This window comes from Triticum aestivum, chromosome 5B (genome assembly GCF_018294505.1).
Source record: "Triticum aestivum cultivar Chinese Spring chromosome 5B, IWGSC CS RefSeq v2.1, whole genome shotgun sequence".
NCBI lineage: Eukaryota > Viridiplantae > Streptophyta > Magnoliopsida > Poales > Poaceae > Triticum > Triticum aestivum.
Genome location: NC_057807.1, coordinates 607,459,680 through 607,478,181, shown reverse-complemented (window position 1 = coordinate 607,478,181; position 18,502 = coordinate 607,459,680). Strand labels below are relative to the sequence as shown.

At 44.8% G+C, this 18,502-nt stretch overlaps 1 protein-coding gene across 1 annotated transcript; it reads right to left on the bottom strand.

The window, feature by feature from the left end:
* Positions 1-1,801: 1,801 nt before the first annotated feature.
* Positions 1,802-10,357, bottom strand: LOC123113586 (cullin-4). The gene is made up of 17 exons (XM_044534876.1): positions 9,802-10,357; positions 8,418-8,533; positions 7,992-8,338; positions 6,945-7,125; positions 6,720-6,842; positions 5,968-6,255; positions 4,665-4,790; positions 4,095-4,196; positions 3,951-4,004; positions 3,618-3,724; positions 3,316-3,376; positions 3,114-3,245; positions 2,885-3,022; positions 2,734-2,814; positions 2,560-2,640; positions 2,194-2,274; positions 1,802-2,099 (listed from the first exon to the last, which is right to left on the bottom strand). Exons 1-17 carry the CDS (start codon positions 10,160-10,162, stop codon positions 1,986-1,988), a joined length of 2,493 nt encoding a protein of 830 aa, XP_044390811.1. The 5' UTR covers positions 10,163-10,357; the 3' UTR covers positions 1,802-1,985.
* Positions 10,358-18,502: the final 8,145 nt, after the last annotated feature.

The window sequence follows — 18,502 nt, the reverse complement described above, 5'->3', positions numbered from 1 at the left end:
CGGCGACACTGAGAAGCACATCAGCCTCAGGGTGCCATCCCCCTGCTGCATACCGGCCAGCAGAATGTCTGACTCACGCCGCATCAGGCCAACGCTGCCGAGCGGGCGCTCCGAGAAGGTCGGTGGGAGGGCCATGGCTCTGCTGCAGGAGGTGTGCAAGGCAACGTACACTGCGGGGTGCTCGGGGTGGGTGCCACGTAGCAGTAGCGCGTCCCCGTCCACTGCCTGCACCTTGTACTCGTACACGGCACCGGCGGCGTGGGAGAGGAACGCCGCAGTGGGACGCACGCAGAGAATGGAGGGGCGCGGCGCGGCGCGGCAGAGGAAGCCGAACTCGACGGCATGCCCGGAGAAGTATGAAGCGTCGGAAACCTCAGCGAGGCCGTTGACCACCATCCACCCATGGCCAACTGCCTGCTCCAGTCCCTCGCTGCAAGCACAGGCACAAATTGCATTCCCGAGATCATTAGCACCACGCCCTGCTTCACGGAATCACCCAACCGAATCAACCCGAGAGTCAAGAGTACTCACGAGGCAACTCGCGCCGCGGTCCTCTGCTCGGCGGCCGCCGCCTGCTGGTCGTGCTGCTGCTGGTCCAGGAGGTGTCGAAGCTGCTGCGGCTGCACCGGAGTACTCCACTGCTTGATATGCTGGTAGCGCTTGTAGAGGTTCCCGGGCGTCTGGTGATCAATGGCCCGTGAGGCCACGCGGTAGATGGCTCTCCCCGCACGGATCGCCCACGGCGTCGACATGGCGGCGGGGCGCGAGAAGGGGAGGAAGGTTCTAGAGGGGGAGGGGGAGGGGGGAGAGCGGGAGAAGGTAGGGAGGAGAGGGGTGGCGATCGGCTGCTAAATTGCAAGGGGGTGCGGCTTATATGTGGATGCCGATAAGGGCGAGGGGCGGTGGGAGGCCGGGCTCGGGAGGGATGGCGAGGGCGAGGGCGGGCGGGGCGCGTAACCGACATCGCGTCGCCTGCACGCGCGGGGCGCGGCATGAGAGGGGAAGCGAAGGAGAGAGGAGGGAGGGGAGAGCGCGAGCCGGTCGAGGAGTTGGATGGGAGGGGGCGGGCGGTTGCGGCAGCGAGCTGGATTGGCAGGGGGGAGGCCCAGCTCCCGCCTCGCCGGTGCGGCCTACGCGCAGCCCAGCGCCCCGCGGCTGGCCGAGGAGGAGGAGGAGGAGGAGTGCCTCCTCCCAGATCTCACCGATTTCTGCTTGGAAGCGGCCCATGGTGACGAGGTGCCGCGCGGGGCGAGGGTCAGTCGCCAGTCAATGAACTGGAGTTCCTCGCCGTCCCCGTTGCCGTTGCCGGGCGACATTTGAATTTGAACTCAAGTCCTTCAGTATCGTCTTTATAGGGCGTTATCTGGAGTGGAAAAATATCCTCTTGTGTCGTGATGGCTAGTGGCTCTGCGCTTTTTTCTCTCTTGTCAGGGTGACAGGGGTTCGAACCCCCGTCACCCTCTTTTTTCTTTTTAGCCTTTTTTCTTTTGTCCTTCTTCTTCGTTCTTACTAGTACATGTTATACGCTAGATCGAAAATTGTTTGTCCTTCAAAAAATACAAAAAATGGTTTATCTGTTGTTTTTTCTTTTTTGTCCTTTCTTTTCTTTATTCCTTATTTCTTTCTTAGTACACATTGTAATCTAGATTGAAAAAAACACACAAAAAAAGGTTTTATCTGTTGATCTTTTTTCTTCCGAGAGGCTTGTCTATTCACCAGTTTTAGTTTTATCTGATATATTCACATAATATGTGTAGGTAGTGATGAATTATAGGGAATATCACAAATGTGAGGATTCATGTACGCATGATGCCCAACTTTTTATATCCAAAACTCATTCGTATACAGAAAATGTTCCAACGGCTACAACTCCCAAAGAGAGAGAACAAAGAACAAGGAAACAGCAATACGGAATTACTTTACACAGTGTTTCTCGCAATAAAATAAAATTAACATGGCCATCTCTTTCACAGAAGTTGCTGCTGTCAAGCCAGATAATTGTATATCTGGGGGTTACTCCGGTCTCTCTCCAGGTACTCCCTGTCGATTAGGCTCTCTATTCTCTTCTTCATATCCGCTGGCTTAATCGGGAACTTGAGCTGAAAGGGGGAGAAATGGTGGCCAGATGCTAGGTCAAATTGCTGCACAGGGAAAAGGGTGCAGGAAAATCATATCAATCACTACGTGTGTTACCTGCTGGAAAAGCTCGGTTATTAGAAGGGTGTGGCTGAGTGTTTTCCTCGTCTTCATAATTCGAACTATGGCTGCATCAACCTGCATATAATAAAGAGAACCAGGTCAGGTTATGCTTTGAGATTGTACGACATCAAAGACATGACTGGCAATCAGATTTCTGCAGAAAGATTTTTATAATTGTTTTGTATACAATACAGAGGACAAACTTTTCTACCATAAGCAATAAAGCACGATAATATCAGCAGAGCAAGCAAATGTAGAGCATAATAGCAACTACTAGTCTTACAGGGATAATTGATTGCACATTTATCTGCCTATTCTGACAGTTAAACCACAAAAGTTTCTGTTTGCAAGTTCAGTCACCTGATACTGACGATCTTGAAATACTCTCTCAGTGGTGCTCGTGTTTTCTTCTACTGTTTCCTTCATCTGAATTGCATTCACCTGCAAAATAGAACAGCACCTTAGTTAAACACTTAAACTCGATGGCATCTGAAGTTGCCCTTCTCATCCAAAGAAAATTAAGGGGAAATATACCTTTATGCGATAAAGGGGAGCACTAAAATCTTCATTAAATACGAATTCGTCCTTATCATCTATATCTCGTCCTTTTGGTGTCTGAAACACAAATGATGATTAACCAAGCTTCATGCTGAAAATTTGTCAAAGACAAACAAAAGAGTCGCACCTTTTGGAGAACCCTAACTTTGCCACATGCAAGTGACTGCAGTGTTCTTCTCAATTCTTTATCCTCAATACCAGTCGACTCCTTTATGTCGACAAAGCTTAGCTTTTGTGCATCGTTGAACAACATCAGGACTACACTCTAATACAAGGAATAAAATCAGAGTTTAGTTATTGCTCTCAGATAATTACCACCATCATAAACCACGAGAGGGGGGGAGCAATAATCCAACCTGAAATAATGACACTGCAAGTTCCTTTCTACCTTTGGGGAACTCTACTTTTAATACACAATGACCCAAAGAATTCTGCCACATTAGACGCCTTCCACTGTACTTGCTCAAATAGAACTCTTTAAATATATCCTGTCAAAGAGAAGGGTTTAAAAACAGACTTCAAATTTGCTGTGACTATGTCAAGTCAGCCCAGACTAACCTGATACACATTGAGTTCATGTGGGAGCTTCACATCCATCGGTGGATATGTCGGCCAGTAGCTGCAATTCAACAGATTGATCAGAACCGCATATATATGATCAAGACAACATCAATGATTGCATGTTAGTATGCTCCGCAAATGCTAACACTAATCCATTGCATTCAGATACCAGCTACATGCTCTTCTTATAATAAAACCCGTACAAGTAACAGTTTCAGACTTAAGACTTTAGACAACTGTCATATCAATATAATGTGCTTCTTAGAACGCATGTAAATGTGAGGGCAAAGGTTACTTACCCTGTTGTAAGCACATGTACACTCATTTCAATGCCAGTTGGAAGCTTTGTCCTTGCCTGAGATGATTGCTTGAAAGAATCATTTATTTCTTTGGATAATTCAATGTCCTGTGAACCAAATTGAGATATGAAGAATGATTATATATACTCCCTCTGTTCACTTTTATAAGGCGTTGTAGACACTTCAGACAGTGTGCAAAACAACTCAATTTCAGTTGTCTGAAACGACTTATAAAAGCGAAAGGAGAGAGTAGTATAAATGGATATAGTATATAAGCAAGCATCAGAAGAAGACAGGATACAAGAGAATCATCAGTAACAAAAACTACGCTACCTTGAACATTCCCTCCAGTTTGTTGGTAAATTGACTTCCGCACTCAGTTTTAAGCTGCAAACACCAACATGTTGCTCAAATACATCATTATAATTTCAATCACATGTAAAATAGTAGCTTAACCCTCGGAAAAGAAATCATTACCTTTGTAATCATTGATTTCTCAGCATCTATTGATGCGCTCTTTCCCAGCAGCAACCTCTTAGCTAGATCCTTCTTGTAGAATGCCTCAAATACATCTTTTCCCTGTCCATGATGAAAATGCACTGCTTTTATTTACGCTACAGAAATAAAGGGATGTACATTTAGGTTTGTTACATTTAATTCTCAGTTAACAGTTCTGTCCAGTGAGTATCACATTATGTACTGGTAGTTTTAGGGCCTTGGCTTCTCTTACTAGCTCTGTAATGTACGTTATGGGCCGTCTGGGAATTTGGCCTGGCATCACCCTGCCTGGGAAGGCCCAATTATAGCACCTTTGAGGGTCGAGCTTAAACTCATTTAGGTATCGATTTGTACATGTTGCATCTTAGATATCTGAGCTCCTAGCTCATCAGACCGCAGCTTAGTTAAGCTATGTTCTGGAGACATGTGTGTCAAAAGAAACTGCGATGATCTCTACATTTTTCCTCAATTGATATGAATTTGCTTTCAGTCAGGCTCAGCCCAACCAGTTTCATGGATATAATTGCATCAAATTGCTCTGAGACTTACTTGTATAAATCGGAACAGAACCAAAACTTTGTCGAGTATTCCCTCCAATTCTTCTTCTGAAGTACCTTTATTTCCAGCTCGAAGTTTCTCATCGAGAAACTTTGCAATCAATTCAGCCGGTCGATTCTGTTGTTATGGGACAAGCTGTCAGCCTTAATATTTTGAAAAGAAAACATAGCATACGGAAATTATAAGTAAACTAATTAGGGTACTCAAGAATCAAGACCAACATACAATTTTACTGAGCTAACAATGTGATGAAAGAACATGCGCATCAAAATGCGCCACATAAAATCCAGAATAATGCTTTATGCCTATCAAATCTCATGACTGACTGAAAAAAAGGGCAGCCCAGTGCACGTAGCTCCCGCTTGCGCAGGGTCTGGGGAAGGGTCTGACCACTTTGGGTCTTCTGTACGCAGATTTTCCCTACATTTCTGCAGGAGGCTGTTTCCAGGACTTGAAACATAAAGCGTGTTGTACAAGAGACTAAAAGTATGACCCATATTTGTAAATTAAGCAATTGTAGGATTTAGCAAGCCACAAAAGAGAAGATGTGACAGGAAAGACAGCACACGAACATTGTGACACTGCATTCAAGAACAGATACCCCATGGAGCTCCATTTTGCATTGTATAAACTGCTGCAGTACAGTACAGCATTGTATGTGTAACAATACTCCCGTCTAAAAAAAATTTACTAACACATCACTATATCCATAATTTATCCGTAATAATATATATTAGCAAAATTAGAATGATATGGAAGCATCTGTTTTCAAGACAAATGAAATACCATTGTTTCCATATGGGTTATTACATATTTTACATACATTAACCTACCAACGTTTCAAATGTTTGACAGCGGATAACAACCAATATCTGGTGACAGGGTTACTGAGGGCAATTCTTGATGACAGTCTTTTGACTCTATGCTACTACTCACTCCTGTCACAGATTTTTTATGCTTGATATTCAGTTTGAGATACAATTTTACCATCAATTTTTATCAGTATTTTATTACTTCTGTGAAAATTGAAGACGTATATAAGAAAACATTATTTATTGCAAATTTCATCAAACAATTTCCATACAGTACCCAGCCGTATAGTAATAGTTATGAGAGAGAGAAAAATGCTGACCACAACTTCACATGATGATTGGAAAGACTAAAGAGTAATAAATATCTGACCAACAAAAAATAAAAATAGAAGAAAAAGAACTATTAGATGAAACTATATGCATGACAAGATATCCACTTAGTGCTCAACAAAAAGAAATACATATGGTAAAATCTGGCCCACCTGGCGTAGATTGATAAGATGCCCGAACGACTCCTTTATAGTATTGGAGAAAGCCTCATTTTTTGCAAAACTTTCTTCCAATATTTTATCAAGGGATGCCTTAAATTCCAGAAGAAAGGGAACCAAATCCTTGTCTTTCTCTTCATCCATGATAATGCCCTGGCCTGTGCCCCGGATATATAAACTAAGTGCTTGTTTTAGCATCTCAATGGCATCAACCCTCTGAAAAAGGGTGTACATCCTTGACAGGTCCGTTACACGATTTGCTTCCATAAGCACTGTAAATCCCTGAGACCCCACACATAAACGCCCAGAAACACAAAAAGATTCATAAGTGGAGCAGCAGCTAAAATAGATTAGTTACTCCCTCCGTTTTTATTTACTCTGCATATTAGAGTTGACTGAAGTCAAACTTCGTAAAGTTTGACCAAGTTTCAATATAGACATTTATCATAATAAATCTATACGATGTGAAAGTACATTCAATAATGAATCTAATGTTGTTGATTTGTTATTGTATATCTTAATTTTTTTGTTTATAAACTTGGTCAAAGTTTGCAAAGCTTGACTTTGACCAAAGCTAATATGCGAACTAAATAAAAACGGAGGGAGTACATAATAACAATAATACTGAGAAAGTGAACATCCTTATTGGTTTATTGGTCTTATAGCCAACAAGAATACTGTTCTACAATGCTGGTTCAGGCTACTTGCCACAAAAAGGTCTTACGATGCTAAAAGCAGATGCTCACCTTCTCAATAATTGCGGATGTGTGTCGCTGTAGCAATTGTTTTTCTGTAGTTGCTATAAGTGGCTTCCTCGTGTTAGCTTCCAAATACAGAATGCACCTATCGTGTTCTTCTTGCAACCTTGACTGCATTAACTCGCAAGCAATGCCATCAGTTGCAATCTATACCCGACTTTCATGGTTCAGTATGAACAAAGTACATGGAGAAAAAAAGAAACCAATCATTACCTCTGCATGCTTTAGATAATCTGGAATATCAGACTGCTGCAAATATTTGACACCTTCAGTAGCATAAAACTCAGAGGTGCATTCAAGAAAAGGCTTTTCGAATGTCTCGGAATACATTCCAAGATCAGTAAACATCTTCAGAAGATGACTAAGTAATGTCTTATCTATTGCTTCACCAAGCCTGATCAGGAAAGAATAATCTTTGAATAAACAGTTTTCCAAGGAAACATAAAATAAATTGATATGAAATTTTAATTGCAGTGATCCTTCATGTTCACAATCCCCATCATACATAACAGAATAATGGATTTCAACACAGATTCTATGACCGGGAAAGAGAAGACAATTACATTCCTGCACAGGCTGGTGTTAGTTTATTTGATGAGCATGCATGTAACAGATTCAGTAAAAAAGATCCAAGTGACCAAAACATGAAAACGCAATGAAAGAGGCATAATACATTCAGTAACCATATTTAGCCTTTACCCGCTGATATTAAGATGAATTTGGATCACAATAAAAAACATATAGGCCACACATTTGTTAATCTGAAAATTTCCCGTATTGAACACATATGCATCATTAAGCATTTGTGCTTTTTCACTTGCATTAGTAGCAGTGTGAACCATGATAAAAATCATTCGCCTGATCCACATTTCTCACAGAATAGATATTCCAATCAAAGGGGTGATAGTAGGATTTAATGATCACACAAAGGATTGTTGCTTAGGATTCATCAAAAAAAATTACTACATAATCATATGGTATTGAGGATATGATAAATATATTATTAAGTTGACTATAGTTGAAGTTAAGTTAATCAGAACCAATCAAATATAAGATGAATCCTACTTCGGATATGTATGATGGCAACAGTGCGGATTTATTTGAAAGCAACAGACATCTGGTTATGTAAGAGAACCTATGCCAGGTGTATAGGTCACTAGTAGTTCATCTAATTCATCTCCACACATGTACACCCCCGCCCCCCTCCCGTCTCCAGATTTGTATATACCATAAGAGCTTGCAACAGAAGAGTAAGCATACCTCTCGCTCTCAATCAATCTTAAAAGACCAGTGACGGTTTTGTGTTCAATCTCCGGAGACAATGATATATGCTTGCGGAACAGCTGCAACCCCATATCCCACACTGAACAAAGATTTGCAACATTCTTGACATATTTTACATCAAGAAGTAAAGCGATACCACGGATAATCAACATCTGGTCGCAAAAATCTTGCCATGTTCTTTGCACCAACGACAAAAATACAACCAGATCTGGACTTTGACCCACCAATGCTGAGATTTTTGCTGATATATGTATCTCGCATTCTTTCTTGACCCGCTCGTATAAATTTGCCCCTAGCTTGTGTAGACAGAGATCACCAGCAGCCTATTGTGAAGAAAAAAATCCAGGCTTAATAATTAATGTGGGAGCATCAGATCTTACGGGGTAAACAACAAGGAATAACCTGATAAAGTTTCTCAACATCGCAGGAAAGCTTCTGCTTGAGAAATATGGCTGTAATGGCGTCCTTCAAAATTGCCCAAGTATCTTCCTCAAAGTTTTTGGGCAATTTTGGCTGACCTATACATGAAAAGCAGATGGATGATATAACATACTCCCTCCACTCCAAAGTATAAGGTGTGCTGATTTTTTCAAAGTCAAGCTTTCCTATGTTTGACCAAGTTTATAGAAAAAATACCAACATCTACAATACCAAATAAATAAATTAAAGGACAGAACCAGTGCTAGAAGCTCCCACACCAATACCAAATAAATAGAATATGAAAAATTATTTCATGATGGATGTAATGATGCTGATTTGATATTGTAGATATTGAATTTTTTTTCTTTGTATAATCTTGGTCAAACGTATAAATGTTTGACTATTGCATCGGGAAGCCTAATTCAGACTACAACTTCAAATATGTAACATTTATATGAACTAAGGTTGCAGAAAGAGCCCCGACAGCCCGTTATCTGAGAAAGAACATGAAAAATAACAGAGATTGAAGGTTGAAGAACCACTAAAATCCATGGTGGGGAAAACTGGACAGAAAGAAGGTTGAAGGTTGCATAGGCAGCATTAAGTTTTATTTCAATGCACAGAAAGAAGACACGATGTTTCTTGAGAATACTGGAGATGCTACCAATGAACGCTGACAGTCATGCCCACTAAGTGTCAGCGTTGCACGTACAATCTAGCTAGAAAGCCAGCTGACATAGCATGATACAACCAAGCAGGCATCAACCAGCCACACTCACTCTTCAAGTGCATCAAGAACAACAGAAGGCCAAATCTACTGCAGCAAATCTGCCAGCTCATATACAACCAAGCAGGCATCAACCAGCCACACTCGGTCTTCAAATGCATCAAGAACAACATAAGAGACACATTTACTGCAGCAAATCGCTGCCATACATTCACAGCCAGTACGAATCAAATGTAAACAATCGCTGCATATTTCACATGACATAGACATGTGCAGAGCCCCTAGAGCATGGTACTGGCTCACAGGATTTAAGTTCTCCCAGCAACCACCATTTTCCCCGAAAGCACTGTACAGATCTAGCTAATTTCGCTGGTGCACGTCAATTAGGGAAAATCAATACTGACTAGTAAAGTTACAACTTCGAGGTCCGTTTGTGGTGAACAACTGAGAGACACCGCCAGTCTCTTGCTAATACAGGAATTTAAACTCAACTAGGCTCGCAAAGTAAAATGGATGTAGTTAGTCAGCCAGTGAACTCAAGAACAGAAATTATAGGATACCCCTCAATTGGCACTACAAATCTACAATCCCCTGGATGATACCCTACTGGGCGAATCCAGGAGGAGAGAGAGAGGATACCTATTTTGATGCGGAGGGGCTTGCGGGTGGCGGCGGTGGCAGGGGGCTGCGGGAGCGTGGCCTTCTTCCGGAAGAGGTTGGCCGTGCCACCCCCTGGGGCCGATGCGTTGGGGGCGCGGAGCTCGTCCTGGTCGGCGAGCAGCATCTCCGCATCCTCCTCGCCGTTGGTGCGGCCACCGGCCCTGACGGCGGCGGCGGCGGCCGGGTCGAGGTGGAGCCCGCTCTTCTCGGTGGGCCCGGCGGAGGAGGAGGAGGAGGCGGGGAGCTTGGCCTTCTTCATGTGCGGCGGCGCGGGGGAGGCGGGGGAGGGCGAGGAGGAGGAGAAGGGCCGCTTGGGGGCGGAGGCGTGGGGGTGAGACATGAATCAGATGCCCAAGGGCATCGCGCGGCGGCGGCGGCAACGGCGAGCGGTGGAGGGATGCGGCGGCCGCCGCGAGGGTTTTAGGGGCCGGGCCGACGGGGAGGGGGGGAGGGTAGCTGAGACTAGAGAACGGCGAGGAGAGGGAGATCGGGTTGGGGAGGGGAGGGGAGGGGAGGAGGGTTTCGCTCGACTACCTTTCCATTTTTCTTTCTTTTCGGAAATTTTTTGAGGGGGTGGGACGGGAGGCTGGACCGCCGGACGGGACGGCTGGAGTGTGTGCGCTTGGAGTCTCCCACGCCACCCAGCAGAAAAAAAAAAAGATGATTGCAACAGAGCTGAAAACTCATGATTAATCGTTTGAAAAGATAAGTTTGCAATGAAGTTACATGTTTTCGTTGATAAATAATACTCCTTCCATAAAAAATTATAAAAAAAATAGTGATCTAAACGCTCTTATATTTCTTTATAAAGGAAGTAGGATGGTTCTCACGCTCATAGCTCCCGATCAATATTGTGAAGTTGTGGATTTGTTTTCTTCATTCCCTCATCACCCCTAGTTTAAAAACATGTGAACTCTTTGTAAGTTTTCCTTCATCACTTGTGTGAGCTTCGATAGGAGGGGATGTGTATAATATGTAATTTCCAAGATTCAACATTACATGAAAAACATATGGGATATGCTCGTGTTCATCCGGCGCAACCTCCTCCCTGGCCGTCAGATTTATTATTGATCAGATGGTCAGGAGCCAACCTTCGCTAGTTCACTTTCTTGCAACTTGACACGTGTTTTGAAAGCATTTCCGCAACCCGACCCATGTTGCAGACAGCGTCGTTGCTGGGTTCTTTTGAAACATTCTCCCTGTTGCGAGAAAGATTTCTGCAACATCAGTGATGTTGCAAAACTTTCTTCCATAGCGTCATATAAAAGGGGAAGATGGAAAATTCCGCAACATTAGCTCCGTTGCAGAACAACTTCTGCAACAATACCTCTGTTGCGAAAGTTCTGCAACATGAGCTCTATTGCAAAAATTTGAGCGCAACATTATCCTTGTTGCAAAGCTAGCCACTCAATCTGACGACCACCCGTCGTTCAATCCAGTGGCTCACATGGTAAAAAGATCCGCCGGCCGATGCGTAGCGCTACGCAAAACATATAAGACTTTTTCTTTTGAATCTGCATTGGCAACTTGTGTATCTTTATCCATTCTTTGCATGCTTGCATGGTCTTACTTATCTTTCTTAACTATATGTTATCCATCTTGTATTATGTTTAGTTTGGATTTGTCATAACTCATGCAGAAGTGTGATCTCTTAGGCTTCATTACTATAGTAATCCATATCTGAGTCCAATTCAAAACCCGAGAGAACACATGGAATGTGAAGTGGAAAATCAAACATCCAAACTTTTATGTCCATGCCATCCAATTCAATAATGTGTGTGGGAGAAGGAGCTATGAGGAGGAGGAGGAAGATGATGAGGAAGGGGGAATGGGGTTGAAAATGAATGTGATCCGTAAGTGTGGTTTTGGTAATCAAGACAATCTCTATGGACTAATGGTTTATTTGGGATATATTTGAAGGAAGATTCCATAGGTGGTGCCTTAAGAATATTTGATGGGTTCAATGATGAATGCCATAAAGATACAAATATGCTTCGAGCTTTGGTATTGAATGAAAATCCTATGGAGCATCGAGTACATCGAATTTATATGAAGAAATGTTTCATTGGCAACGCTTGAAGGATTTTGGATGGCTTTGGGAATGATGCAATAAAACTTCCAAGTTATATGCCTCCGAAGAAGAAGCCGCTGTTATGCTCCATCGTATCCTTCTCTAGATATCCCGAAGCTTCGGGATCTAGGAGTCCATGACTCGGAGGTTTAGGTGGTTTTGCCTCTAGACACCCCGAAGCTTCAGGCTCTTGACCCCTAGGTCCCTAGGGTTACCCATGGTCGACTCTGGATGGGCCTAAGCTCCTAGGTATGGCCTTCAGGGCCTCTGGGGTCTCATGTCTAGTAATGATACTACTTGGAATTTGGAAACCTCTATTTGAGCCATCAAGATTGAACTCAATGTCTAAACCAACCATGTTGAGATGGAGTTCATGAAGGAAATATGCCCTAGAGGCAATAATAAAGTTGTTATTTATATTTCCTTATATCATGATAAATGTTTATTATTCATGCTAGAATTGTATTAACCGGAAACTTGATACATGTGTGGATACATAGACAAAACACAGTGTCCCTAGTAAGCCTCTACTAGACTAGCTCATTAATCAAAGATGGTTAAGTTTCCTAGCCATAGACATGTGTTGTCATTTGATGAACGAGATCACATCATTAGGAGAATGATGTGATGGACAAGACCCATCCGTTAGCTTAGCATAATGAACAATCAGTTTTATTGCTACTGCTTTCCTCATGTCAAATACATATTCCTCCGATTATGAGATTATGCAACTCCTGGACACCGGAGGAATGCCTTGTGTGCTATCAAATGTCACAACGTAACTGGGTGATTATAAAGATGCTCTACAGGTATCTCCGAAGGTATTTGTTGGGTTGGCATAGATTGAGATTAGGATTTGTCACTCCGAGTATCGGAGAGGTATCTCTGGGCCCTCTCGGTAATGCACATCATGATAAGCCTTGCAAGCAATGTGACTAATGAGTTAGTTGCAGGATGATGCATTACGAAAGGAGTAAAGAGACTTGCCAATAACGATATTGAACTAGGTATGAAGATACCGACGACCGAATCTCGGGCAAGTAACACACCGATGACAAAGGGAATAACGTATGTTGTCATTACGGTACGACCGATAAAGATCTTCGTATAATATGTGGGAACCAATATGAGCATCCAGGTTCCATTGTTGGTTATTGACCAGAGAGATGCCTCGGTCATGTCTACATAGTTCTCGAACCCGTAGGGTCCGCATGCTTAACGTTCGATGACGATTTGGTATTATATGAGTTATGTGATTTGGTGTCCGAATGTTGTTCGGAGTCCCAGATGAGATCGCGGACATGACGAGGAGTCTCGAAATGGTCGAGAGGTAAAGATTCATATATAGGACGATAGTATTCGGACACCGGAAGTGTTCCGGGGGTACCGGGTACGTAGCGGGTTTCCGGACAACCCCCGGCAAACTATATGGGCCTAATGGGCCAAGAGAGGGACAGACCAGCCCCTAAGGGGCTGGTGCGCCCCCTATAGACCGAAATAGGAAGAACATGAAAGGAAGGAAGGGAGAAGGAAAGGGGAGGATTCGACCTTCCCCTTTCCTTCCCATCCCCCCTCTCTTTCCTTCCCCCTCCAATGCATATGGAAAGGGGGGAGGCCGACTTGAAGGAGGTGCCCAAGTAGGACCCCGCCTACTTGGGCGCCCCTTGCTGCCCCTCTCCCTCTCCCACCTATATATGTGGGGGGGCACCGCTAGAACACACAAGTTCATAGCCATGTGTGGCATCCTCCTCCACAGTTTACGCCTTCGGTCATATTGTCGTAGTGCTTAGGCGAAGCCCTGCGTGGATCACTTCACCATCACCGTCACCACGCCGTCGTGATGGTGAAACTCTCCCTTGACACTTTGCTGGATTAAGAGTTCGAGGGACGTCATCGAGCTGAATGTGTGCAGAACTCGGAGGTGTCGTACTTTCTATGCTTGATCGGTCGGAACGAGAAGAAGTTCGACTACATCAATCGTGTTGTCAAGCGCTTCCGCTTTCGGTCTACGAGGGTACGTGGACACACTCTCCCCCTCTCGTTGCTATGCATCTCCTAGATAGATCTTGTGTGAGCGTAGAATTTTTTTTAAATTGCATGCTACGTTTCCCAATAGTAACATCAAAGCCAGGTCTATGCGTAGATGGTATGCACGAGTATAACACAAAGAGTTATGGGCGATGATTGTCATACTGCTTACCACCAATGTCTTATTTTGATTTGGCGGCATTGTTGGATGAAACGGCCCGGACCAACCTTACATGACCACGTTCATGAGACCGGTTCCACCGACAGACATGCAACTAGTTTTGCATAAAGGTGGCTGGCGGGTGTCTGTTTCTCCAACTTTAGTTGAATCGGATTTGACTGCGGCCGGTCCTTGTTGAAGTTAAAACAACAAACTTGATAAATCACCGTTGTGGTTTTGATGCGTGGGTAAGAACCGTTCTTGCTAGAATCCCATAGCAGCCACGTAAAACTTGCAACAACAAAGTAGAGGACGTCTAACTTGTTTTTGCAGGGCATGTTGTGATGTGATATGGTCAAGACATCATGTGATATACGTTATTGTATGAGATGATCATGTTTTGTAAAAGTTATCGGCAACTGGCAGGAGCCTTATGGTTGTCACTTTATTGTATGAAATGCAAACGCCATGTAATTGTTTTACTGTATCACTATGCGTTAGCGATAGTTGTATAAGCAATAGTTGGCGAGACGACCACGACGCTACGATGGAGATCAAGGTGTCAAGCCAGTGACGATGGAGATCATGACGGTGCTTTGGAGATGGAGATCAAAGGCACAAGATGATGATGGCCATATCATGTCACACATTTTGATTGCATGTGATGTTTATCTTTTATGCATCTTATTTTGCTTAGTACGGCGGTAGCATTATAAGATGATCCCTTACTAAAATTTCAAGGTATAAGTGTTCTCCCTGAGTATGCACCATTGCGACAGTTCGTCGTGCCGAGACACCACGTGATGATTGGGTGTGATAAGCTCTACGTTCACATACAATGGGTGCAAGACAGTTTTGTACATGCGAAAGACTCAGGTTAAACTTGATGAGCCTAGCATGTACAAACATGGCCTCAGAACACTAGAGACCGAAAGGTCGAACGTGAATCATATAGTAGATATGATCAACATAGAGAAGTTCACCATTGAAAACTAATCTATCTCACATGATGATAGGACATGGTTTAGTTGATATGGATCATGTGATCATTTAGATGACTTGAGGATGTCTATCTAAGTGGGATTTCTTAAGTAATATGATTAATTGAACTTAATTTATCATTAACTTAGTCTTGATAGTTTTTGTATATCTATGTTGTAGATCAATGGCCTGTGCTACCGTTCCCTTGAATTTTAATGCGTTCCTACAGAAAGCTAAGTTGGAAGAGGATGGCAGCAACTACACGGACTAGGTCCGTAACTTGAGGATTATCCTCATTGTTGCATAGAAGAATTATGTCCTTTGTGCACCACTAGGTGACAAGCCCCCTCCCACTAATGTAGACGCTTTGAACGTCTGACAGACGTGGTCTGATGACTACTCTGTAGTTCAGCGTGCCATGCTCTACGACTTAGAATCGGGACTTCAAAGACATTTTGAACTTCATGGACCATATGAGATGTTCCAGGAATTGAAGTTAATATTTCAAGAAAATGCCCAAGTTGAGAGATATGAAGTCTCCAACAAGTTCTATAGCTGCAAGATGGAGGAGTACAGTTCTGTCAGTGAACACATACTCAGAATGTCTGGGTATCATAACCACTTGACTTAGTTGGGAGTTAATCTTCCAAATGATAGTGTTATTGACAGAGTTCTTCAATCACTAGCACCAAGCTACAAAGGCTTCGTGATGAACTATAATATGCAAGGGATGGATGAGACAATTCCCGAGCTCTTCTCTATGCTCAAAGCTGCGGAGGTAGAAATCAATAAAGAGCATCAAGTGTTGATGGGGTTAACAAGACCACTAGTTTCAAGAAAAAGGGCAAGGGAAAGAAGGGGAACTTCAAGAGAATGGCAACTAAGTTGTCACTCCCGGGAAGAAGCCCAAGTCTGGACCCAAGATTGAAACCGAGTGCTTCTACTGCAAAGGGACTGGTCACTGGAAGCGGAACTACCCCAAGTATTTGACGGATAAGAAGAATGGCAAAGTGAACAAAGGTATATTTGATATACACGTTATTGATGTGTACCTTACTAATGCTCGTAGTAGCGCCTGGGTATTTGATACTGGTTCTGTTGCTCATATTTGCAACTCGAAACAGGGGATACAGATTAAAGAAGATTGGTTAAGGACGAGGTGATGATGCGCGTCGAGAATGGTTCCAAGGTCGATGTGATCGCCGTCGACATGCTACAGTTGGGGAACGCAGTAATTTCAAAAGAAATCCTATGATCAAGCAAGATCTATCTAGGTGATACATAGCAACGAGAGGTGAGAGTGTGTCCACGTACCCTCGTAGACCGAAAGCGAAAGCGTTTCAATAACGCGGTTGATGTAGTCGAACTTCTTCGCGATCCAACCAATCAAGTACCGAACGTATGACACCTCCGCGTTCAGCACAAGTTCAGCTCGATGACGTCCCTCATGCCCTTGATCTAGTTGAGGATGAGGGTGAGTTCCATCAGCATGACGGCATGGCTATGGTGATGATGATGCTACCGGCACAGGGCTTCGCCTAAGCACTACGATGGTATGATCGAGGTGTGTAACTGTGGAGGGGGGCACCGCACACAGTGGGGAGAGAAACTTGTGTGTTCTAGGGTGCCCCCTGCCGAGCAAGGGGAGGCCGGTCGGCCCTCCTAAGGTGCGCCCCACAAGGGGAGTCTTACTAGGACTACTAGTCCTAGTAGGATTCCACCAAGAGGGAGAGAGGGGGAGGAAGGAGAGGGAGAGGGAGAAGAAAAGGGGGGGCGCCGCCCCCTTCCCTAGTCCAATTCTGAACCAAGGGGAGGGGGCGCGTAGCTTGCCCTGGCCGCCCCTCTCTCTCTCTCCACCAAGGCCCATGAGGCCCATTAGTTCCCCCGGGGGGTCCGGTAACCCTCCGGCACTCCCATTTTATCCGAAACTTCTCCGGAGGACTTCCGGTGTCCGAATATAGTTGTCCAATATATCAATCTTTATGTCTCAACCATTTCGAGACTCCTCGTCACGTCTGTGATCTCATTCGGGACTCCGAACAAACTTTAGTCATCAAAAACACATAACTCATAATACATATCGTCATCGAACGTTAAGTGTGCGGACCCTATGGGTTTGAGAACTATGTAGACATGACCGAGACACATCTCCGGTCAATAACCAATAGCGGAACCTGGATTCTCATATTTGCTCCTACATATTCTATGAAGATCTTTATCGGTCAAACCGCATAACAACATACATTGTTCCCTTTGTCATCGGTATGTTACTTGCCCGAGATTCGATCGTCGGTGTCGGATTTCGGGTTCCGGCAGACCCTCTAGGTTCGAACTCTGGGGTGCACACGGAGATCGCACCTCCTACCTACCTATGTCTCGTCGCCTCGCAAGGATCTAAACTACACGAAGAACAACACCGGGGACACGAGGTTTATACTAGTTCGGGCCACCATTGTGGTGTAATACCCTACTCTAGTTTGTGGCATGGTGGATTGCCTCGGGGGCTGACGATGAGCAATACAAGGAAGAACTGCCTCACGAGGGGTGTTCTTGCTTTGGTGGCTCTGTCTAGGGTTCAACTGCTCGATCCCCCGCCTTGAGAGTGGCTAGTCCTATTTATAGAGCAAGGCCCTGGGCCTCTTCCCAAATATTGAGCGGGAAGGGCGCCAACAATTGGCCATTTTGAAGGGGAACATCTAGTACACTTATCCTGACTAAAGTTGGTCCTCGCCTACCAAAGACTCTGGCGGTGACGCCGGCTTGGGCTCCATGATGACCTCCATCCTGCCGTTCTGCTGGTCTTGGTCTTGTTGCACCGAAATGGTTGCCTTTGCTTGATACTCTTGCCTGCCCTTGCTCCCTTTGCACCAAAGAGGAAACAAGGACTCTGCGCAGGCCGGCGCCCGCCTGGCTTTGGTCGTCATGGCTTGCGTCACGAGCACCTTGTGAGGTACCCCGCCTTGATCTCTCCGCCTCCTCGCGAGCCAGCCTGACGAGGTCGTGCCTGAGGAAGCTTCCTGTCGTCCGCCCCGCGAGGCTTGGTCCCTCGCGAGGGTCTTGAGCTTGTGTTGATTAAGATGGGCCGTACTGGGCCACCCCTTGAGCCATGCCGCAGGCCGCAGGCAGGCAAGTCTGGGTACCCCCGTTCCCAGAACGCCGACAGTAGCCCCCGGGCCTAAGGCGCGCCTGGACTTGGCTTAGCAGAGAAGCAAAGGGGCAAGTGCAAAGCGCCGCGGGCCCAACAGCCTGCGGCCTTGGGCGCCGCTTGGCGGTTGATTGGACATGGGCATCCCTGTTCCCCACGCCTCCTTATTTTGCGCTCGGCTAGGTGGACCCGCAGTTGTACACAAATCATCCCTCTTCCCGTCGCTTGTGCGTCCCCTGCTCTTCTTCCTCCAAAGCTCTAATCTCCGCTTCCAATCCAATCTCGAACCCTCCCC

What these genes read in the sequence shown, in the direction of transcription:
- LOC123113586 (XM_044534876.1), bottom strand. Translation starts at nt 10,162, where the DNA reads ATGTCTCACCCCCACGCCTCCGCCCCCAAGCGGCCCTTCTCCTCCTCC. An exon ending in ATTATCTAAAGCATGCAGAG is followed by an intron (nt 6,843 to 6,944) that starts GTAATGATTGGT and finishes GAGTTAATGCAG; the next exon opens with TCAAGGTTGCAAGAAGAACA. An exon ending in ATCTTATCAATCTACGCCAG is followed by an intron (nt 4,791 to 5,967) that starts GTGGGCCAGATT and finishes CCATAACAACAG; the next exon opens with AATCGACCGGCTGAATTGAT.